This window comes from Brachyistius frenatus, unplaced genomic scaffold (assembly GCF_029030835.1).
Source record: "Brachyistius frenatus isolate BFR_SWC_R1_liver_20210118 unplaced genomic scaffold, ASM2903083v1 Contig_338, whole genome shotgun sequence".
NCBI lineage: Eukaryota > Metazoa > Chordata > Actinopteri > Embiotocidae > Brachyistius > Brachyistius frenatus.
The window spans coordinates 7,501-31,500 of NW_027210937.1; the positions used below are offsets into that span (position 1 = coordinate 7,501).

Here is a 24,000-nt window from a genome sequence, read left to right on the forward strand (position 1 = left end):
CTCACTTGTACAGTCACCTGTACACACACCTGTACACACACCTGTACACACTCACCTGTACACACTCACCTGTACACACTCACCCGTAGACACTTACCCGTAGACACTCAACTGCACACATTCACCTGTATACACCCACCTGTACACACTCACTTGTGCACACGCACTTGTACACTACAGTCTGACTCCCACAATCACTCCAACATTATCTATAACTTTCTTTTCATCTTCATGCCATTTTTACCTGATTTGGTTTTCAACATGTTTTTACTTTAGGACTCATTTTACCCAAATTACAGACTTCATATTTTTCACTTTTTTAAAGTGGGGTGTACTGATAGTTATTATTATTTTTTTTTTAAGTTTTATCAATCACCATATTAAAAGTGAGATGCAAGAAGTTCAGTCCGAGAGAGGACTTTTTTTTTCTGTTGTTAAATGACCTGAAGACATTTTACAACAGTTGTACAGGCCGAATGGTGCCAACGCGACAATTGAACCGACTTCCTGCCTTAAAATGAGGAACAATCAAGGAAAAAAAATTATTTTGTGAAAAATGTACAATCTAATATAGAAAAGTTACACGTAGTCACCTTTTATATGACAATATTACACATCACAAAATGTAGCTGGTGATATTTTAGTTGTTATTTCCTGAACATAACGAAGCATGGGGCTCAAAGCTACAACAAAAAGTTTGTAGAAACAGTTTAAAGCTGTTTAAAGAAACAGTCGGTGAATAAACCTTCTGTGAAATTCAGTTTTGAATTAATACTAATCCAACAATGTTTAGCACAAAAACAAAAGTGTAATTACTCACAATGCTGTATGAACTCCTGTAATGTAACTCACACTGTATGATCAGACCGATGATTACTCAACATGAACCCACATTTCGCATAAACCCCATCATTTCTGGTTTGCAGGTTTGTTTGTTGTCTGCCAGCAGTTAGTTTTGATGATGAAAGGAGAAGTTGAAGATTGAAGCGTTGTTTATGTTGCTGAAGTGAGTTTATTTTGGAAAGACTTGGTTTATCCCTCGTGTTATCCTCGGGTCAAAATGACCTGCAGCTGTGTTCAACCAAGTTCTTTTTTATTTTCATATTTTTTGGGATCATTGGTGACAAGGAGGCTGTGAGGGTTTCTTTAAAGAATGATGACCAATGATCCCCAAAAAAATATAAAAATATAGAAATAAAATAGAACTTGGTTGAACACAGTTGCATTTTGACCCAAGGATAACACGAGGGTTATGCTGTAACACTTTCAGCAGAGCTACAGAGGACCTTTGTTGTGGAGAAATTGTGGGAAAGCTGTAAGCTGCTGCATGTATTATGGAGATTGACTAATTTTGCATTAATTATTGCAATTGCAAGATTTCTGACGTACAGAGTGACGTCATGTTTTTACCTGAGTGATGCTGAAACAGTCACAAAAGTAAAGACTGTGTTTCTTTGACCCAACTGCAACCTCCCTTTTAAAACCTCTTTAAAAATATCTGTACCTGCAGTAACAGGAGGTTTTTCTCTCTGAGCAGCAAGCTGATGACGTGTGAGACGTTTAGGAAATAGTTGGAAATTGGAGCATCTAACAACAGCTTCCTAGTGAGACATTCAGGGGATAACTCTTGATTAGAGCTCCAGAAAACAACATGTTACACTCTCCCCCCTCTAAAAGGCATGAAAGCTAAAGATTTGTTCTTTTATGTCATTATATTCATATTTTTTATTGGATTTTATAAAATTGGTCTCAATAACAGTATCGTTCAGGAACTGGAATCAAAGTCAAGATATCTGTAACGATGGCGTTCACAGACCGTCAGCATATTTCAAAATATATATCCACTCATTCATCTCATTATGTATTTCACTGCTATTTTTGATTTCAGTTTGAATAACACAACCTGTAGTTTAAAACCAAAGAACAATTTCTGTTGTTTCAAGGTGATTTTTCAAGAGTTGCAACACTTAGAAGATCCCTGAAAAACTGAGACTGGGTGCAACATGCTTTTCATTCCGCTCCTCTGGTACCAGAACAGCCAGCCAGGTTTGACTCGGTATGGTTCAGCAGAGGAAATGAGTGGCGCTTCGCGTCCTTTATTTCTGTCCGTGTCAGTGGGAGCAGCTCAGAGCTCTTCGATGGGATTTTGTGGATTGACATGTCAGAAAGGAAAGATGCAAACTTATAGTTTGACTGCCTCAGTGGGAAAGAACAGAAACTGCCGTCGCACACTTCTATCAGTGGCACGACCCCGTTTCACAAAGCGGGAACTGAACTCCTGGACTGGACTGAGGAAAAACATAGTCATCTCTGAGTCCTGTGACTGGAGACACTGAGGGAGTGTGTGTCTGAGGGAGTGTGTGTCTGAGGGTGTGTGTGTCTGAGGGTGTGTGTGTCTGAGGATGTGTGTGTCTGAGGGTGTGTGTGTCTGAGGATGTGTGTGTCTGAGGGTGTGTGTGTCTGAGGATGTGTGTGTCTGAGGGTGTGTGTGTCTGAGGGAGTGTGTGTCTGAGGGAGTGTGTGTCTGGCGGTGTGTGTGTCTGAGGGTGTGTGTGTCTGAGGGTGTGTGTGTCTGAGGGAGTGTGTGTCTGAGGGTGTGTGTGTCTGACGGTGTGTGTGTCTGAGGGAGTGTGTGTCTGAGGGAGTGTGTGTCTGAGGGTGTGTGTGTCTGAGGGAGTGTGTGTGAGGGTGTGTGTGTCTGAGGGAGTGTGTGTCTGACGGTGTGTGTGAGGGAGTGTGTGTCTGAGGGTGTGTGTGTCTGAGGGTGTGTGTGTCTGAGGGAGTGTGTGTCTGAGGGTGTGTGTGTCTGACGGTGTGTGTGTCTGAGGGAGTGTGTGTCTGAGGGAGTGTGTGTCTGAGGGTGTGTGTGTCTGAGGGAGTGTGTGTCTGAGGGTGTGTGTGTCTGAGGGAGTGTGTGTCTGACGGTGTGTGTGTCTGAGGGAGGGTGTGTGTGTCTGAGGGTGTGTGTGTCTGAGGGTGTGTGTGTCTGAGGGAGTGTGTGTCTGAGGGTGTGTGTGTCTGAGGGAGTGTGTGTCTGAGGGTGTGTGTGTCTGAGGGAGTGTGTGTCTGAGGGTGTGTGTGTCTGAGGGAGTGTGTGTCTGAGGGAGTGGTGTGTGTGTCTGAGGGTGTGTGTGTCTGAGGGTGTGTGTGTCTGAGGGAGTGTGTGTCTGAGGGTGTGTGTGTCTGAGGGTGTGTGTGTCTGAGGGTGTGTGTGTCTGAGGGTGTGTGTGTCTGAGGGAGTGTGTGTCTGAGGGTGTGTGTGTCTGACGGTGTGTGTGTCTGAGGGAGTGTGTGTCTGAGGGAGTGTGTGTCTGAGGGTGTGTGTGTCTGAGGGAGTGTGTGTCTGAGGGTGTGTGTGTCTGAGGGAGTGTGTGTCTGACGGTGTGTGTGTCTGAGGGAGTGTGTGTCTGAGGGTGTGTGTGTCTGAGGGTGTGTGTGTCTGAGGGAGTGTGTGTCTGAGGGTGTGTGTGTCTGAGTGTGTGGAGGGTGTGTGTGTGTGAGAGTGTGTGTCTGAGGGTGTGTGTGTCTGAGGGAGTGTGTGTCTGAGGGTGTGTGTGTCTGAGGGAGTGTGTGTCTGAGGGTGTGTGTGTCTGAGGGAGTGTGTGTCTGAGGGTGTGTGTGTCTGAGGGTGTGTGTGTCTGAGGGTGTGTGTGTCTGAGGGAGTGTGTGTCTGAGGGTGTGTGTGTCTGAGGGAGTGTGTGTCTGAGGGTGTGTGTGTGAGGGTGTGTGTGTCTGTGTGTGTGGTGTGTGTGTCTGAGGGAGTGTGTGTCTGAGGGTGTGTGTGTCTGAGGGTGTGTGTGTCTGAGGGTGTGTGGGTGTGTGTGTCTGAGGGTGTGTGTGTCTGAGGGTGTGTGTGTCTGAGTGGTGTGTGTGTGTCTGAGGGAGTGTGTGTCTGAGGGTGTGTGTGTCTGAGGGAGTGTGTGTCTGAGGGTGTGTGTGTCTGAGGGAGTGTGTGTCTGACGGTGTGTGTGTCTGAGGGTGTGTGTGTCTGAGGGTGTGTGTGTCTGAGGGTGTGTGTGTCTGAGGGTGTGTGTGTCTGAGGGAGTGTGTGTCTGAGGGTGTGTGTGTCTGAGGGAGTGTGTGTCTGAGGGTGTCTCTGAGTGTGTTTCTGAGGGTGTTTGTCTCTGAGTGTGTCTCTGAGTGTGTCTCTGAGTGTGTGTCTCTGATTGTGTGTTTCTGAGGGTGTTTATCTCTGAGTGTGTCTCTGAGTGTGTCTCTGATTGTGTGTCTCTGAGTGTGTCTCTGATTGTGTGTCTCTGATTGTGTGTCTCTGAGTGTGTCTCTGAGTGTGTCTCTGATTGTGTGTCTCTGAGTGTGTCCCTGAGTGTGTCTCTGAGTGTGTCTCTGAGTGTGTCTCTGAGTGTGTCCCTGAGTGTGTCTCTGAGTGTGTCCCTGAGTGTGTCTCTGAGTGTGTCTCTGAGTGTGTCCCTGAGTGTGTCTCTGAGTGTGTCCCTGAGTGTGTCTCTGAGTGTGTCCCTGAGTGTGTCTCTGAGTGTGTCTCTGAGTGTGTTGGTTCCTTTCATTGAAACCTGCTTCAGTCCTGATCCGATAATGAAACCGGTGTTCTACCTTCAGTTCCAGTGAATCAAAGAACATTTTTCTGAAAGGACCTTGATATTTAGAAAATGAGAAATCAGTGATGTTGTGACATTTGAAACACACGTTGTCAACCTTGGAATCATTAGTCAGGTTCTGAGTCAATGGAGGAGTTTTGGGTTAGGTTAGGTAGGTTAGGTAGGTTAGGTAGATTAGGTAGATTAGGTAGGTTAGGTAGGTTAGGTAGGTTAGGTAAGTTAGGTAGATTAGGTAGGTTAGGTAGGTTAGGTAGGTTAGGTAGATTAGGTAGGTTAGGTAGGTTAGGTAGGTTAGGTAGGTTAGGTAGATTAGGTAGGTTAGGTAGGTTAGGTAGGTTAGGTAGTTACTTTATTAATCCCCAAAGGGACATTTTTTCGCTTTTTGTGTCCCTTTCATGCTTTTAATACAGTTTTTCTCTCCCTGCAATCAAAAATCTATTTTTAATGTAAAAAATAAATGAAACACAATGAGAATAAAATGATTTGGATCTCAGAAAAATGCTCAACACAGCTGAAGAATAACAGAGAACAACACTACCTCTGCTCTGACCTGGTCAGTGGGTGTATTTTCTACAGTGGCCTCTAGATGTCGCTGCAGGGACGTGCAGTCTGACTGTTGGCTCCCTCAGACAGGACACACACACACACACACACACACACACACACACACACACACACACACACACACACACACACACACACACACACACACACACACACGCACGCATGGGAAAAGTTGATGAGGGAGGAGCAGAGAGTGGATGTGCAGACAGAGGGATCACTCCACACTGAATTCATTCAGGAGTAACTACACAGTCATCGATCTCTCTGTCTGTTATCCATCCTTGTCTGTTGTCCAACTCTGTCTGTCGTCCATCTCTGTCTGTAGTCCATCTTTCTCTGTTGTCCATCTCTGTCTGTTTTCCATTTCTTTCTGTTGTCCATCTCTGTCTGTTGTCCATCTCTGTCTGTTGTCCATCTCTGTATGTTGTCCATCTCTGTCTGTTGTCCATCTCTGTATGTTGTCCATCTCTGTCTATAGTTCATCTCTGTATGTTGTCCATCTCTGTCTGTTGTCCGTCTCTGTCTGTAGTCCATCTTTCTCTGTTGTCCATCTCTGTCTGTTTTCCATTTCTTTCTGTTGCCCATCTCTGTCTGTTGTCCATCTCTGTATGTTGTCCATCTTTGTCTGTTGTCCATCTCTGTCTATAGTTCATCTCTGTATGTTGTCCATCTCTGTCTGTTGTCCATCTCTGTCTATAGTTCATCTCTGTCTGTTGTCCATCTCTGTCTGTTGTCCATCTTGTTCTGTTGTCCATCTCTGTCTGTTGTCCATCTCTGTATGTTGTCCATCTCTGTATGTGTTCCATCTCCATCTTTTGTCCATCTTTGTCTGTTGTCCATCTTGTTCTGTTGTCCATCTCTGTCTGTTGTCCATCTCTGTATGTGTTCCATCTCTATCTTTTGTCCATCTTTGTCTGTTGTCCATCTTGTTCTGTTGTCCATCTTGTTCTGTTGTCCATCTCTGTCTGTTGTCCATCTCTGTATGTTGTCCAATTCTGTCTGTTGTCTATCTCTGTCTGTAGTCCATCTTTGTCTGTTGTCCATCTCTGTCTGCTGTCCATCTTTGTCTGTTGTCCGTCTCTGTCTGTTGTCCATCTCTGTATGTTGTCCATCTTTGTCTGTTGTCCGTCTCTGTCTGTTGTCCAGCTCTGTCTGTAGTCCATCTCTGTCTGTTGTCCATCTTTGTCTGTTGTCCAACTCTGTCTTTTGTCCATCAAACCAACTCTGAAGACAACATTAAAAATATTTAATACCAGAAATATGAAGACAGTTTTTGAAAATGATCTGACAGATTGACAGATTTGTAGTTTTTTTATTTTCAAAAATGTTTGTTCTCAAGTTGGTTTAATATCATATTATATGATAATATATGATGTGATATGATATTATATGATAATATATGATATTATGATATTTTATTATAATAAATGATAATATATGATATTATATGATAACATATGATATTGATATCTTATTATAATAAATGATAATATATGATATTATATGATAACATATGATATTGATATCTTATTATAATAAATGATAATATATGATATTATATGATAATATATGATATTATATGATCACATATGATATTATATGATATTTTATGATAATATATGATAATATATAATATTATATGATATTATTAATTAATTTAAAAAATTTCCCCTCAGGGATTAATAAAGTATATACCTACCTACCTATTATATATTATATTATATTATATATGATATGATATTATATGATAGATGATATTATATGAGAATATATGATAATGTATGATATTATGAGAATATATGATAATATATGATATTATATGATATTTGATATTGTATAATATCATATATTATCACATACAGTGGTGTGAAAAAGTGTTTGCCTCCTTCCTGATTTCTTATTTTTTTGCATGTCTGTCACACTTAAATGTTTCAGATCATCAAACAAATTTAAATATTAGTCAAAGATAACACAAGTAAACACAAAATGCAGTTTTTAAATGAAGGTTTTTATTATTAAGGGAGAAAAACAATCCAAACCCACATGGCCCTGTGTGAAAAAGTGTTTCCCCCTAAACCTAATAACTGGTTGGACCACCCTCAGCAGCAACAACTGCAATCAAGCGTTTGTGATAACTTGCGATGAGTCTTTTCCAGCTGTGGAGGAATGTTGGCCGACTCATCTTTACAGAGTTGTTGTAATTCAGACACATTGGAGGGTTTTCCAGCACCAACCTCCTTTTTAAGGTCATGCCACAGCATCTCAATAGATTCAGGTCAGGACTTTGACGAGGCCACTCCAAAGTCTTCATTTTGTTTTTCTTCATCCATTCAGAGGTGGACTTGCTGGTGTGTTTTGGATCATCGTCCTGCTGCAGAACCCAAGTTGGCTTCAGCTTGAGGTCACGAACAGACGGCCGGACGTTCTCCTTCAGGATGTTTTGGTAGACGGTAGAATTCATGGTTCCATTTATCACAGCAAGTCTTCCAGGTCCTGAAGCAGTAAAACAGTCCCAGACCATCACACTACCACCACCATGTTTTACTGTTGGTATGATGTTCTTCTTCTGAAATGCGGTGTTACTTTTACGCCAGATGTAACGGGACACACACCTTCCAAAAAGTTCAACTTTGGTCTCGTCAGTCCACAGAGTATTTTCCCAAAAGTCTTGAGGATCATCAAGATGTTTTCTGGTAAAAATGAGACGAGCCTTAATGTTGTTTTTGCTCAGCGGTGGTTTTGGTCTTGGAGCTCTGCCATGCAGCCATTTCTGCCGAGTCTCTTTCTTGGTGGAGTCATGAACACCGACCTTAACTGAGGCAAGTGAGGCCTGCAGTTCTTTGGATGTTGTCGTGGGGTCTTTTGTGACCTCTCGGATGAGTCGTCGCTGCTCTCTCGGGGTAATTTTGGTCGGCCGGCCGCTCCTGGGAAGGTTCACCACTGTTCCATGCTTTCTCCATTTGTGGATAATGGCTCTCACTGTGGTTCTCTGGAGTCCCAAAGCTTTAGAAATGGCTTTAGAACCTTTTCCAGACTGATAGATCTCAATTACTTTCTTTCTCATTTGTTCCTGAATGTCTTTGGATCTCGGCATGATGTCTATCTTTTGAGGATCTTTTGGTCTCCTTCACTTTGTCAGGCAGGTCCTATTGAAGTGATTTCTTGATTGAGAACAGGTGTGTCAGTAATCAGGCCTGGGTGTGGCTCGAGAAATTGAACTCAGGTGTGATAAACCACAGTTAAGTTGTGTTTTAACAGGAGGGGGCAAACACTTTTTCACACAGGGCCATGTGGGTTTGGATTGTTTTTCTCCCTTAATAATAAAAACCTTCATTTAAAAACTGCATTTTGTGTTTACTTGTGTTATCTTTGACTAATATTTAAATTTGTTTGATGATCTGAAACATTTAAGTGTGACAGACATGCAAAAAAATAAGAAATCAGGAAGGAGGCAAACACTTTTTCACACCACTGTATATGATAATATATGATATATGATATTATATGATAATACATGATATTATAGGATATTATATGATAATATATGATATTATAGGATATTATATGATAATATATGATATTATATGATTTATGATATTATATGATAATACATGATATTATAGGATATTATATGATAATATATGATATTATATGATTTATGATATTATATGATAACATATATATGATATATGATAAAATATGATATTATATGATAAAATATGATATGATAACATATGATATTATATGATAATATATGGTATTTATTGATATTATATGAAAATATATGATATTATATGAAAATATATGATATTATATGATAATATGTGATATTATATGATAATATATTATATATATATTATGATATTATATGATAATATATGATATTATATGATAATATATGATATTATATGATACATGATAATACATGATAATACATGATATTATATGATAATATATGATATTATGATATATGATATTATATGATATTATATGATAATATATGATATGATATTATATGATACATGATAATACATGATATTATATGATAATATATGATATTATATGATATACGATAATATATGACATTATATGATAATATATGATATTGTATGATATTAGTCTGAGGAGGCAGAGATGTTGTTTTCTCATTCTGTGTCTCTTTTTGTCTCTGTCCTCCTGTCTGTCTGTCTGTCTGTCTGTCCAACACTTTCCTACATGACATCGTCCAGAAGATAATATTGACTTTAATTCCAACTTCAGCATCTTAAATAACACGAGGACAGTGTGATGTCCAGCAGACAGAGACAGACTCTGTCTCAGTCTGTAGCTGATGGACGTGGACAGGAATCAGAGACAGGGTTTCAACTAAACAAACAAACAAACAAACAAACAAACAAACAAACAAACAAACAACAAGCGTGACCATCTGTCTTCCCTCCTCGTAGATCTCACACACGTCATGTTCTCATCCACTCGTCCACATCAGCTTAATTTAATCATCCTTATTTTCCCAGAAGCCCCGGGTGTTCCGGCCAGCGACCTCTTGTGCTCCCGTCCCTGACATGTGATTGAGCCGCTGCCCAATGCTGCAGTCTGATTGGACAGGAGCCGGCAGCAGCTGTCCAATCATCAGGGTGTTTTGCGGCTGTCGCAGACGCAGACATCGTTCAGGCTGCTGGACTCTGATTTACATCATTTTAATAATCCTGCTGTTCTGATGTGTGTCAGACGGAACAGTTCAGTTTACCTGCAGACAGTGAACACACCACGAGCTGCATGTGTGTCTGAGGACGAAGCGTGGTTCCACTTTATTTCTTCCTTTTTAGTTGTTTATTGAGAGAGTGCATGCTGCAGGCCGACGGGAGTCTGAACACTGAGAGCACCAAAGTCTTCACAATCATTCATGAAGGGCAACGTGTCGGCGTTACGGACTAAACTAATCATATCTGGTATTTTTAGGTTGAATGGTGACACAATATGTGTCTGAGTATTTTCTATGACGTGGGCTAAAAGTCGATGAGATGTTACCGTCACATTTATCTCCAGCAGTATGATCAAAATAAAATACAAGAATACACTGAAACATGTCAATGAAAAACGATATGAAATAATTAGTCTATATTTAATCAAAACAGGTCTTAGTTTGAGAAAAGTCCTTCAGTTGTTTTCAACAGAATGACGTGCTGCAGTAAGAGATTCAATTTTGAAAGTTGGAAGTTTTATTGTTTTGTGATAAATATCTTCTTATGTTGAATCTGATGTCAGCAGCACGTCTCTATAAGTTGTTCCAGGATCATGTTCACCACTGAGCTGCATCAACTCTTCTTTTAACAACACTCTGGAAACCTTTGGGAACTGAGGAGACCAGTTTCTGGAGTTTAGAAAGTGAAATGTGGTCCCATTCATTCAGCATTAATGGTTCCTTCCCAGATGTACAAGCTACCCATACCATGTGCACGTAAATGGTCTGTACTTGTATAGTTTTATCACCTTTTGGTCTCAAAGCTCTTTAACATGGTTTTTCCATTCACACACTAATGAGACAGATCACCATGCAAGGTGCTGCCATCAGGAGAACATTCACACACCACCATTCACACACCGATGGTTCACCATCGGGAGAACATTCACACACCGATGGTTCACCATCGGGAGCAACTTAGGGTTCAGTGTCTTGCTCAAGGACACTCAGGCATGTGGACAGGAGGAGCTGGGGATCGAACCACCAACCTTCTGATTAGTGTTCAACGCACTCTACCGTCTGAGCCTCCCCCACCCCCACACCATCATGGATGCTGCCTTTTCAACTGTGCGCTGTGGTCCCTCTCCTCTTTAACCTGGAGGATGCAGTGTCCATGATTTCCAAACAGAATCTCAGACAAGTGTTCCTGAGCCCATGCAGTGATTTCCACTCCAGAATAGTGTGTTTTAATTTTTTTTTTATACTCTATTAATCCCCGAGGGGAAATGTCTTCGCTACAGCAGCCTCCCGAGGGGGAGCTGCTGCAGCAGGCTGCCACGACCGCAGCGCCAACTAACCTGAGGTGCATGTTTTTGGGTGATGGGAGGAAGCTGGAGAACCCGGAGAGAACCCACGCAAGCACAGCGAGAACATACAAACTCCGCACAGAAAGGCCCAGGACCGGATTCGAACCCGGAACCTTTTTGCTGTGAGGCGACAATGCTAACCACTGCACCACCGTGCCACTCCAAATGCAGTGCTGCCTGAGGGCCTGAAGATCACCACCATCCAATATTGGTTTCCAGCCTGGTCCCTTGTGTTAAAAGTCCTGCATTTACAATTTAGTAAAAGAAGCTACAAAAATGCTTTCAGCCAAATTTAGGCTACTTTATATTTTTTAAATACTCAAAGTACTGTGAGTGATATCATAGCAGATTAAATGTTGCATCGGCAGCATGGTACTGTTGAGCTGGGTTTATTTATCTCAGAGCAGACTGACCATCCATTCAAATCTGCTCCTGACTTCCAGCCCAACAATTATAATACATATTTATTTTGGCAATGGATGGAAGTGAAATATCAAACAAAGTTATAAAGATAAGGCAGTGTGATAAAAGCAGGGAGGAACAGGACCGGCTGCTGCCGCCGGAGGAGACCCAGCCCCGGCCACACAGAGCCGCTCCGCCGCAGCGACTCTCCGGCGGCTTCGGTGTCGTTTTCGAACGAACCTCTGCTGAGCAACAATGTTTCCCGCGGAGGGAACAGGAAGCGCTCGTTTCCGTGACCGCCGTGCTGTCGTCGCAGCGGAGCGGACGGACCTCCCTCCGGTGGGCTGTCCGCCCGCAGGAACTCAGCCCCGGCAGCGACGAGGGCGGAGCCGGGCTGCTGATCACGCAGATGTGTTCGGGCTCCGAGAGGAACCGCCGCCGCCGCCTCCGTCCACACGGTTCAGCGTTTCACCGCGACGACAGAGCGCCTGTTCCGCCGAGCCGAGGGCAGCATGCCGGTGAGAGGCGGAGGGAGACTGGCCTCGTACCCGAGCCGCAGCGACCATGTCGGAGTGAGTGTCTCTGTCTGTCTGACGTGTTTGACGTGTTAAAACTCGGCTGTGGCGGGAACAGCTGGGCTCTGGTGGCCGGGCTGCCGCAGCTCAGTCCGGGTCAATGTGGGCATTTTCGAGCCGCAGAGGAACCACTCTCGGCGGCTCGGTTCGGACGGTGAGCTGCAGGTTGTCCAGCCAATAGTCGGCGAGTCGGTACACCTGTTGTCCTCCAGACAGCCAATAGAAACGCGCGTTCCGCAGCTGAACCGATATTTCCTCTGTTCCGGTGTCCAGTCATTTGTCAGCCTGGAAGTTGAGGAAACGGGAAGAAGTGGATGATCCGGGACAGTAATCTGACATGTTGGAGCTCATCGGATGTTCTGCTGATTAGAAGCTCAGGAAATGTAATCAGTGGAGCAGCAGGCAGATGAGAGGAAGGCTGTCTGCTGTCACCTGGGCAAGTGTTTCAGGAAAGATTCATTCACCCTTCACAGGACGGACAGCTCCGTTTCTCTCCTCCAGCTTCTTTAAATCTCTGGACTTTCACTCCTTCTGTAGCTTAAATTAAATCATTTACAAATGGAACAAAATAAATGCAGAACAGCCTGATTCTCACTTTATTATGAAGCGGCTGTATGAATATTGTGATGTCACGTTGCTGTGGCTGCAGGAGGGATGAAGATCTCACTCCTGCTCACATGTTTATAACCTACAAATAAGAAATAGGATTTACAGCAGCCTGTGTGCAGTGTCACTAATGTGTGTTTCCATCTACAAACTACCACTCAGCAGTTTGAACACATACAAAACAGTTTCACAAATGTTCTCTGTCGTTAAAAACAGATTTAAATTACAGAAACAACAACCTCAGTGTTTCCTGTGTGCTTTGAAAACCTCCATTTACATCAATAATCCCTCAGTGTGAAACAGTCGTTGTGGTGTCAGTAGTTTTGTGAGTACAAACTGCATTACATCACAAGTAACCTGGCACCTGCCTGCAGGTAGCCCCGCCCCCACCTGCTACGATCAGATCAGCACAGTATGGAAATACAGTCACAGCTACAGGCTGTCCACAAACAAAGCAGCTGCAGCAGAACTAGTGCCAAAATCAAATATATATATATAAATGTATGAATAAACATGAGGAAGACATTTTGATAAATATTCAGTTCATTCTTCAAATGAATGTAAAAATCCTGCAAACAGAAGTCTATAAATAATAAGTCAGTTAAACAGTGTGCATCAAGCAGGCAGCACTGAGAGAAGCTGTACGATTTTTAACATATGATGTCATGTGCTGGTTAGCATATTGGTGACATCACAGCGTTGTGTTTGCGTGCTGCCTGGTGTCAGATGGTGTCAGATGGTGTCAGTCGTGGTTCCTTCTCCGACTCTCTGCACACGTCCTGCTGCCAGTTACATGTTCCTGTTTCTGTCCAACGGGTCTAAGATGGTGATTTGAGCTATATTTACACGTAAAGTGATCACTCAGAGAGAAAGCTAGGAGCTCAAGGATCAACGCTCGGTGAGCAGAGCAGGCGGACGGAGACTCTTCTGGTGGAGGAACCAAATGTTTGTACGAGAAGTTGTTCGATTTGTTGATGGGAAAAAAAAAGTTGTTAAATCTAGAAGCGACCAATCAGAGTGTGTTCCTGACCGAACGTGAGTGGCACCTCTGATCTCAGTCACATTCTCCGCCCCAGAGATCTGATTGGTCAACTGAACATTATGAATGTGCTCAAATCCTCATGACATCACATCCTGCTCATCACTAGAAATATCCCTCCACCTCCTCAATGGGAAAATAGAATTAGAATAGAATATTATATAACATGTAATATAATGTAGTTTCTACTTGTTATAGTTCTATTAAATGACCCATTTGGTGAAGTCGGGTCTCTTTTGGTCCTTTTTGGTCGCTCCGAGCACCCGTACCGTAACACCACGGATAGTCACGCACTTACAATCCTAGAGGAGGCTAGCTGGACCGGTTTGGTTTGAACACATGACACGGAGCTAAAATGTTAAAAACACATGAGAACATGGATATCTTTGTTCATCAGATATCTTTGTTCTTCAGATATCTTTGTTCATCAGATATCTTTGTTCATCAGATATCTTTGTTCATCAGATATCTTTGTTTTATCTTTGTTCATCAGATATCTTTGTTCATCAGATATCTTTGTTTTATCTTTGTTCATCAGATATCTTTGTTCATCAGATATCTTTGTTCATCACATATCTTTGTTCATCAGATATCTTTGTTCATCAGATATCTTTGTTCATCACATATCTTTGTTCATCAGATATCTTTGTTCATCAGATATCTTTCATCAGATATCTTTGTTCATCAGATATCTTTGTTCATCAGATATCTTAGTTCGTCAGCTATCTTTGTTCATCAGATATCTTTGTTCATCAGATATCTTTGTTCATCAGATATCTTTGTTTCATCAGATATCTTTGTTCATCAGATATCTTTGTTCATCACATATCTTTGTTCATCAGATATCTTTGTTCATCAGATATCTTTGTTTCATCAGATATCTTTGTTCATCAGATATCTTTGTTCATCAGATATCTTTCATCAGATATCTTTGTTCATCAGATATCTTTGTTTCATCAGATATCTTTGTTCATCAGATATCTTTGTTCATCACATATCTTTGTTCATCAGATATCTTTGTTCATCAGATATCTTTGTTTCATCAGATATCTTTGTTCATCAGATATCTTTCATCAGATATCTTTGTTCATCAGATATCTTTCATCAGATATCTTTGTTCATCAGATATCTTTGTTCATCAGATATCTTTGTTCATCAGATATCTTTGTTTCATCAGATATCTTTGTTCATCAGATATCTTTGTTTCATCAGATATCTTTGTTCATCAGATATCTTTGTTCATCAGATATCTTTGTTCATCACATATCTTTGTTCATCAGATATCTTTGTTCATCAGATATCTTTGTTTCATCAGATATCTTTGTTTCATCAGATATCTTTGTTCATCACATATCTTTGTTCATCAGGTATCTTTGTTCATCAGATATCTTTGTTCATGAGATATCTTTGTTCATCAGATATCTTTGTTCATCAGATATCTTAGTTCATCAGATATCTTTGTTCATCACATATCTTTGTTCATCACATATCTTTGTTCATCACATATCTTTGTTTTATCTTTGTTCATCAGATATCTTTGTTCATCAGATATCTTTGTTCATCAGATATCTTTGTTTTATCTTTATTCACAAGATATCTTTGTTCATCAGATATCTTTGTTCATCAGATATCTTTCATCAGATATCTTTGTTCATCAGATATCTTTGTTCATCAGATATCTTTGTTCATCAGATATCTTTGTTCCAACCAGACTGAACTAGCTGATCAGTTTAGTGTTTCTATTTTTCTGTATTTATTCAGTTGGAGACTAGAAATCCTCTCTGTTGCTACGGTGGTTGCTAAGGGTCGGACTTCTTCCTGGACTAGTAAACATTACCTACGTTACATAAGAGTTTACTGAGGCGACTGACTGTTTTCCAGTTCTTAGTCATACCCCATGTGTTGTCATGGAAACAGAGATCACTAACAAAAAGTTTTATATTTTAGAGTGAATTGCTCCACAATATGAACACATGTAGATGACATGTTTTATTTAGATGGTAACTTGTATAATTGTAATATTACAGAACATTGACCCTCTCATGTAATATTGCTTGAATTAAAAATACAGAAGTCCTCATAATTTGACTCCCTCTCCTCACACATTAAGCTCAAACGATGAGCAACTTAAAAGACACCGTAGTGATCTGGTCCCCGCGGTAGTCGGACATGACAGTGGTATCCCCCCCCCCCCCTCCGGCCTCGTCTCCCCGTCTCAACACAGTTTGTTCATTCACTCAGAAAAGTGAATGTAGTGCAGCACCTTCATGTATTATTGAACATGAAGTCCTGCTGCCTCCAGTCCTCTCCTGTCCAACACTCAGCCTCCCGAAAATCACTGTCATCATTTTTCATGGCCTCTCCCATGATGCACTGGGGTCCGTTGGTCACATGCAGTCTGTCCTTTTATAGACAGAGAGATCCTAAATGATGGATTCACACCAGCACAGCTGCACTCTGTGAACAGGGAAATTCAATTCAATTCAATTCAATTCAATTCAATTCAATTCAATTCAATTCAATTCAATTCAATTCAATTCAATTCAATTCAATTCAATTCAATTCAATTCAATTCAACTTTATTTATATAGCGCCAAATCACAACACAGGTTATTTCATGGCACTTAACACATTAAAGTCTTTACAGCAAGACTTTACAATATTATACAGAGAAACCAACAATTCAATAATTCAACAATTCAATAATTCAACAATTCAACAATTCAATAATTCAATAATTCAACAATTCAACAATTCAACAATTCAATAATTCAACAATTCAATAATTCAACAATTCCCACATAAACTAGGAGGGAAAAAACTCCTCTTTAAGGGAGAAAACCTCCAACAGAGAGAAGAAAAACTCCCTTTAACAGGAAGAAACCTCCGACAGAACCAGGATCAGAGGTGGGCGGAGCTTCTGTTAACAGAACCAGGATCAGAGGTGGGTGGAGCATCTGTTAACAGAACCAGGATCAGAGGTGGGCGGAGCATCTGTTAACAGAACCAGGATCAAAGGTGGGCGGAGCTTCTGTTAACAGAACCAGGATCAGAGGTGGGCGGAGCATCTGTCAAAAGAACCAGGATCAGAGGTGGGCGGAGCATCTGTTAACAGAACCAGGATCAGAGGTGTGCGGAGCTTCTGTTAACAGAACCAGACTCAGAGGTGGGCGGAGCATCTGTTAACAGAACCAGGATCAGAGGTGGGTGGAGCTTCTGTTAACAGAACCAGGATCAGAGGTGGGCAGAGCATCTGTTAACAGAACCAGGATCAGAGGTGGGTGGAGCATCTGGTAACAGAACCAGGATCAGAGGTGGGCGGAGCATCTGTCAAAAGAACCAGGATCAGAGGTGGGTGGAGCATCTGTTAACAGAACCAGGATCAGAGGTGGGCGGAGCATCTGCCTCGACCGGTTGGGGTGAGAGGAGAGCAGAGAGAGAAAAGGACAGCATAGAGATAGAAGAGAAGAACTGTTGGTGGAGACGACAATCACAGAGCAGAGACATGCAGCTCCATGACGGGACATCTGGAAAAGAAAGAAGAGAAACTACACGAGTGAAGGAACTGAATGGAGACAACAGATAATAAGAAGAAACTATGGGAGAGAAGAAGATGGTGAGGTATGAGTCAGTTAAAGAGTAGGAGGAAAGAAAAGAAGATCAGCATGTAACGAGGTCCTCCAGCAGCCTCGGCCTATAACAGCATAACTAAGGGTTGGTTCAGGTCTACCTGAGCCAGCCCTAACTATAGGCTTTATCAAGAAGGAACATTTTGAGTCTAATCTTAAAGCTAGAGAGGGTTTCTGCCCCTTCAACACAAACTGGGAGCTGGTTCCACAGGGGAGGAGCCTGAAAACTGAAGCTCCACCTCCCATTCTACTTCTGGAAACTCCAGGAACCACAAGTAGACCAGCGTACTGAGAGAGAAGTGCTCTGCTAGGATTATATGGTTCTATAAGATCTCTAAGATATGATGGAGCCTGGTCATGTAGAGCTTTGTAAGTCATCAAGAGAATTTTAAATTCTATTCTTGATTTCACAGGAAGCCAGTGAAGAGAAGATAAAACTGGAGAAATATGATCTCTCTTGATAAATCCCGTCAGTACTCTTGCTGCAGCATTTTGGATCAGCTGCAGGTTTTTAATGAGTAATTTGGACATCCTAACAACAAGGAATTACAATAATCTAGTCTAGAAGTAACAAACGCAGGAATGAGTTTTTCTGTGTCATGCTGAGGAAGGATTTTCCTGATTTTATTAATATTACGTAGATGAAAGAAGGCAGTTCTGGAGATTTGCTTTATATGGTGTCTAAAGGACAAATCCTCATCAAAGATGACTCCAAGGTTCCTCACAGTTTTGCTGGAGGCCAAGACAACGTCATCTAGAGTAACTAAGTGATTACAGAAAGAGTTTCTGAGGTGTTTAGGACCAAGTACAAGAACTTCTGTTTTGTCTGAATTTAGAAGCAGGAAGTTTCTGGTCATCCAGGCCTTTATGTCTTTTAGACAGGCTTCAAGTTTTACTAACTGATTAGTTTCATCTGGTTTTATAGAAAGATATAGCTGAGTGTCATCTGCATAACAATGGAAGTTGATGCAGTGCTTCCTGATGACATCTCCTAATGGAGATGCACCCTGATGCTCTGTAACCATGGCAACAGGAGGTGAAGCTTCACACTGACATGAGTCACCTCTGCCGCCGTGGAAACCAACCTGTATTCACTTCATGAGACATTTAAAGGGGGCAGTCTGCTGATTTTCTCATCATGGCTGTGGTCACATGACCAGCGGTTCACTCTGTCTCACTGATGATGACTGAAATGGAAGCAGCTCCTCATCACTGATTGAATGTATGAATGTCTTGAATATGAACCTCCACAGTGTCAGCGTCTCTGTCTCGATATTCATCTTGAGGCTCCTCAGATTAGTGTGTCCTCTTACAGGGGTCCCGAGCCCTAGGTTGGTAACCACTGTGTTAAACTTTTATGTCAAGTATTTAATTTGCTGGGTTTCATTTTCCTGCCTGGTAATTTCTGTCCATACGCTAAAGATTTTTCCACAAAGTGCACTTCATGAGGATTTATATTGATAATGAGGAAATGACTGAACCAGTGGTAAATGTCTGAACCAATCATCAACCATCAGTGATGTCATCAACCATCAGCGATGTCATCAACTGGGGGGCTGTAGCTCAGTCGGTAGAGTGGGTTGCACACTAATCAGAAGGTTGGTGGTTCGATCCCCAGCTCCTCCTGTCCACGTGCCTATGTGTCCTTGAGCAAGACACTGAACCCTAAAATTCCTCCCGATGGTGAACCATTGGTGTGTTGTAAGTCGCTTTGGATAAAAGTAATGTAATCAACCAGCAGTGATGTCACCTGTTGGTTTGTGAACGTTATGAATCCTCCAGTTCAGATTCTGTCCGTCACCATCTTGCTAGTTCGGAGCGGTTTGGAGCAGGAAGTGACCATATTTGGACGAGCTGGGGGAGGAGCCAGCGGTGGATCTGACCTATCTGATCGGAAACCTGACGATACTACGTCCCGCCCACCGATAGCTGTAACCTGACTGCACCACAGGCCTGTCAATCAAACAGACACGCCCCCAAAAACAGGTCTTCTTGAATCTTCTTTTCTAATGAATAAGGGATTATTTTCAGATGGACCTCCAGAAAACTAATAAGAAGGAGTGACTTTAGCTAACAACACCGAGATAACTGATGGACACATTTTATTCACTTTGGATTTGATGAGAGAAGTTGAATGGGAGTCTATGGAGCCGGAGGCTTTTTGGAGCCGACCTCTAGTGGCACTCGCTGGTATTGCAGCTGAAGACACTTCTGGATCGGAACCATTTTACAGACCTGAAGCTACGAACTCTTTTATAAACAGACTGTGTAAGTGTAGTTGTCATGGATGATGGAACCAGTGATTAATGTCAGAACCAATAATCAATAATCAGAATAGATGTAGAGTAATTTCCTGTCAGTAAACAACTCTTTTCTTCCTGACTGATCATTGATGGACTCTGGTTCCCCTCCAGGACTCTGAGCAGCTTAACGTCTTTAAGTAGAGACAGAATTCAAATATGATGTGATGTGATAATGAGGGAGAGTGTGTGTGTGTGTGTGTGTGTGTGTGTGTGTGTGTGTGTGTGTGTGTGTGTGTGTGTGTGTGTGTCCCCTGAAGGGACGGCTCTTGTACTCGGGGCTTTGGCCACATTTGGGCATCACCCCCCCGCTGCCCCTCTCCACCATCACCGCCCCGCCTCTATAATTAGCCGGCTCACATTTGGGATGATTCTGAAAGTTGGAGGCAGTTTGTGGCTGAAGGAGCAGCTCTTATTTACAGCCGAGTCTACAAAGATTAACATCCTCACTTCATGCTCTAATTCATGTTTTAAAATCATAAAACCATGATGCACATCTGTGCAGCTCTCTGTGCACCAGGAGATCTTCTGTAGATCTGTACACAAAGATCAGCATCTCATACTCTCATTTCTTCCTCTTTTTAATCAGGGCTATAAAACCCCAGTTCCGGTTCTGATGGAGTTCTGCTGGAGGATGTAAAGCAGCCGTTAGTGTCTGAAGTTCCAGGTGTGCATGAGGAGCAGTAAGACTTTGTTAAAAAGGTTCAGACATGTGATGTGCTGCTGTTCTATGAAACAGAACGACCAGCTTGAAGCTCACTCACTTTAGTTAGAAGTGTGTTGAAAATGAAAGATTTCTGTCTGTTGTGTGTTCATTGTTGTCGTTTCCTACTTTGTGCTGCAGCCTGCAGACACAGTTAATATGGCTGCTGTGTTTCAGGCATTTATTTATTGTGTATCTGTTTCACACACCATGTCTGCAGCAGGAGGAGAACGTGTTTCATGTCCTAATTAAAGGACCGTGGCGGTAACGGTGATGTAGTGAAGTGTTTTATGGCGAGTTAGCACATGGTGTTTTATTTTGAAAACTAACTGCAGCCGTCTTCTGGACGTGTCTGTCTCCAGTCCAACGAGTCCTGCTGCCGTCCTGTCATTGTTTTCAGTGTGTTTGTCCGTCTCTCTGTCAGCAGTTGGTCGGTGCTGAACACTCTGAATATGGAACATTAGTGATACCGAGGCTCAGTATATATATGTTTATTTATTTATCATGTTAAAGTAGTTCTCCTCTGGATGACTGGGAGCATGAAGCAGCGACCTTTGACCTTCAGCCTGACAACTGCTCTTTCTCTTCTGTCCTCATGACTTCATGTGGAAACAGGAGTCTCATCCTTTTATTGGTGATACAGTATATATTATTACGTTATTTTTATTTCAGTAAACACCAACACGATGTGACCCAATGAGAAACTCTTGTTACTTCCATGACTTTCCAAGAAAGTCTGTGTGGCTCCTGAACAGTCCTGGATACTGGCCGACCAGTCAGAAGTGTGTGTGGCTCCTGAACAGTCCTGGATACTGGCCGACCAGTCAGAAGTGTGTGTGGCTCCTGAACATGAGCTGGGCCAGCTGCTGGGAGCGGCTGGCTGATAAGATTCCTGTGTCACTGGATCCTGCTGGTGAGAGTTTGGAGGCGCTGCCCTCCGTCTGGGGAGGATCGGAGGATCGGAGGATCGGAGGCTGAGGGCTCGCAGCGCTGCTGCAGGAACACATGAGGGAGGAACACGGGGCAGAAATCAGGTACCATGTCATGTATGAAATAACCATATATGCACTGAATCATGGGAGGACGTAATAAGCTCCAGAAATGAATAAAACTAAGAGAGAGAGAAAGAAAGAAGTCAGCTGTTTAAAGCAGGTTGAACTACAGATTTCTTATTAAAGCTTCAATCAAGCTTCCAGAGTCACAGAAAACACGACGAGATCAACGAAGCAAAAAATACAAAGACAACTTCATTTTAGGGTGTAAGTGAATCTTGAACACAAGTAGTCTGCAGGATTGTGTACCTGGATTGTATACCTGGATCTGTGGGTCATTTCTCTCTCTCGGTTCTGTTTGGATCTCTTTCACCTTTTCTTGGTTATAAACACATTTCATGTTGAATGCTTATGGCACTCTGTTGGTTCTGTTGATATCGTTGGTTCTGTTGGTTCTGTTGCTTCTGTTGATATCGTTGCTTCCTTTGATATCGTTGCTTCTGTTGATATCATTGATTCCTTTGATATCGTTGATTCCTTTGATATCGTTGGTTCTGTTGATATCGTTGATTCCTTTGATATCGTTGGTTCTGTTGATATCGTTGATTCCTTTGGTATCGTTGGTTCTGTTGGTATCGTTGGTTCTGTTGATATCGTTGGTTCTGTTGATATTGTTGATTCCTTTGATATCGTTGGTTCTGTTGATATCATTGATTCCGTTGGTTCTGTTGATTCCGTTGATTCCGTTGGTTCTGTTGATTCCGTTGGTTCCGTTGATTCTGTTGATTCCGTTGGTTCTGTTGGTTCTGTTGGTATCGTTGGTTCTGTTGGTTCTGTTGGTTCTGTTGATATCGTTGATTCCTTTGATATCGTTGGTTCTGTTGATATCGTTGATTCCTTTGGTATTGTTGGTTCTGTTGGTATCGTTGGTTCTGTTGATATCGTTGGTTCTGTTGATATCGTTGATTCCTTTGGTATCGTTGGTTCTGTTGATATCGTTGATTCCTTTGATATCGTTGGTTCTGCTGATATCGTTGATTCTGTTGATATCGTTGGTTCTGTTGATATCGTTGGTTCTGTTGATATTGTTGATTCCTTTGGTATCGTTGGTTCTGTTGATATCATTGATTCCTTTGATATCGTTGGTTCTGCTGATATCGTTGATTCTGTTGATATTGTTGGTTCTGTTGATATCGTTGGTTCTGTTGATATCGTTGATTCCTTTGGTATCATTGGTTCTGTTGATATCGTTGGTTCCTTTGATATCGTTGGTTCTGTTGATTCCATTGATTCCGTTGGTTCCGTTGATTCTGTTGATTCCGTTGGTTCTGTTTGTTGTTCAACTGGACCTCTCAGTGCCTTCTTAAATCTGATGAATATGAAAACGTCCAGTTCAAACTTAAACACTGTGAAGCCTTCATGGTGTACTGCAGCACACACTGACCTCTGACCTGCAGAGTCTCTGATGAAGATGATGGTGGCATGCTTGTCCTCAGCTGATGAGCTGGCAGAATCTCTTCCACTTGGAGAGATGTGCTCATCTCATCTCAACTTAATGACATGCTGCTTAGTGTCGGCTACCTCAGCTCTTCTCCTTTACTGCCAGTCACGAATACCAACACACACACACACACACACACACACACACACACACACACACACACACACACACACACACACACACACACACACACACACACACACACACACACACACACACACACACACACACACACACACACACACACACACACACACACACACATACCGACCAATGAGAAACTCCAGTGTCACTGATCTCTGTAGATAACACCACTTCCTGTCTTCAGCCTCCATCAGATCAGATCCTGTTTGAAGCGGAGTCTTCTTTGATCCTTTAAATTTACAATCTCAAACGGTCCATCTTCTGTGTGTGTGTGTGTGTGTGTGTGTGTGTGTGTGTGTGTGTGTGTGTGTGTGTGTGTGTGTGTGTGTTAGTATTCGTGACTGGAAGTGAAGCAGAAGAGCTCAGCCGGTCTCAGCCGTGACCTCTGACCTCTGGGGGCGGAGGTCACTGAATCACGTGCACCAGGTTTTTTCGTGGTGGAATAAACAGTGTGCAGGTCGGTGGGTCAGTAACACAGATCAGAAACCTGCAGGAAGGAAACACAGCAGGTTGAAATGAAAGGAATTCATCTTTGATAGAAGCGTTCTGTCAGCATGTTTCTACCTGAAATTTCCCTTCATACCTTCATGTGATCTGAACACGATAAGCAGCAGCGCTGCTGAACGCTGCAGCCTGAACATGAACCCGTTCACCTGCTCCTGAACGCAGCCTCAGGCCCGACGTCAGCTGAAGAGTCGTCACTCGGTTCAGTCAGCAGGAGGTCGAGCTGCACTTCCTGTCTGTGAGGAAAGATGAAACTCTCCAGAGACTCATCCTCCATCCCAGATCCTTCCTCAAACACCAGATGCTCACATCTTTGGCTTTTGTGTTAAACATGTTGAAAACAGCTGGATGGATTGCAGTGAAACATTCGTGCTCCTCAGAGGATGAACCCTCATGATGTTGTTCATGCAGGTTCTCCT

General features: G+C 42.4%; 1 protein-coding gene across 4 annotated transcripts in view; it reads left to right on the forward strand.

Moving 5' to 3' along the window:
- tjp2b (tight junction protein 2b (zona occludens 2)) overlaps nt 1–24,000 on the forward strand; it is a 107,976-nt gene that overhangs the window by 2,204 nt on the left and 81,772 nt on the right. For 3 of the 4 annotated variants that reach the window (XM_069723605.1, XM_069723606.1, XM_069723608.1), the window contains exon 1: nt 11,909–12,160. The exons of the other annotated variant lie outside the window; for it this stretch is intronic. In XM_069723605.1, coding sequence (XP_069579706.1) covers nt 12,101–12,160 — 60 coding nt within the window. In that variant the 5' untranslated portion in view covers nt 11,909–12,100. Of the gene's footprint in view, nt 1–11,908; nt 12,161–24,000 lie in introns of those variants that run through there. 4 annotated transcript variants of the gene reach the window in all.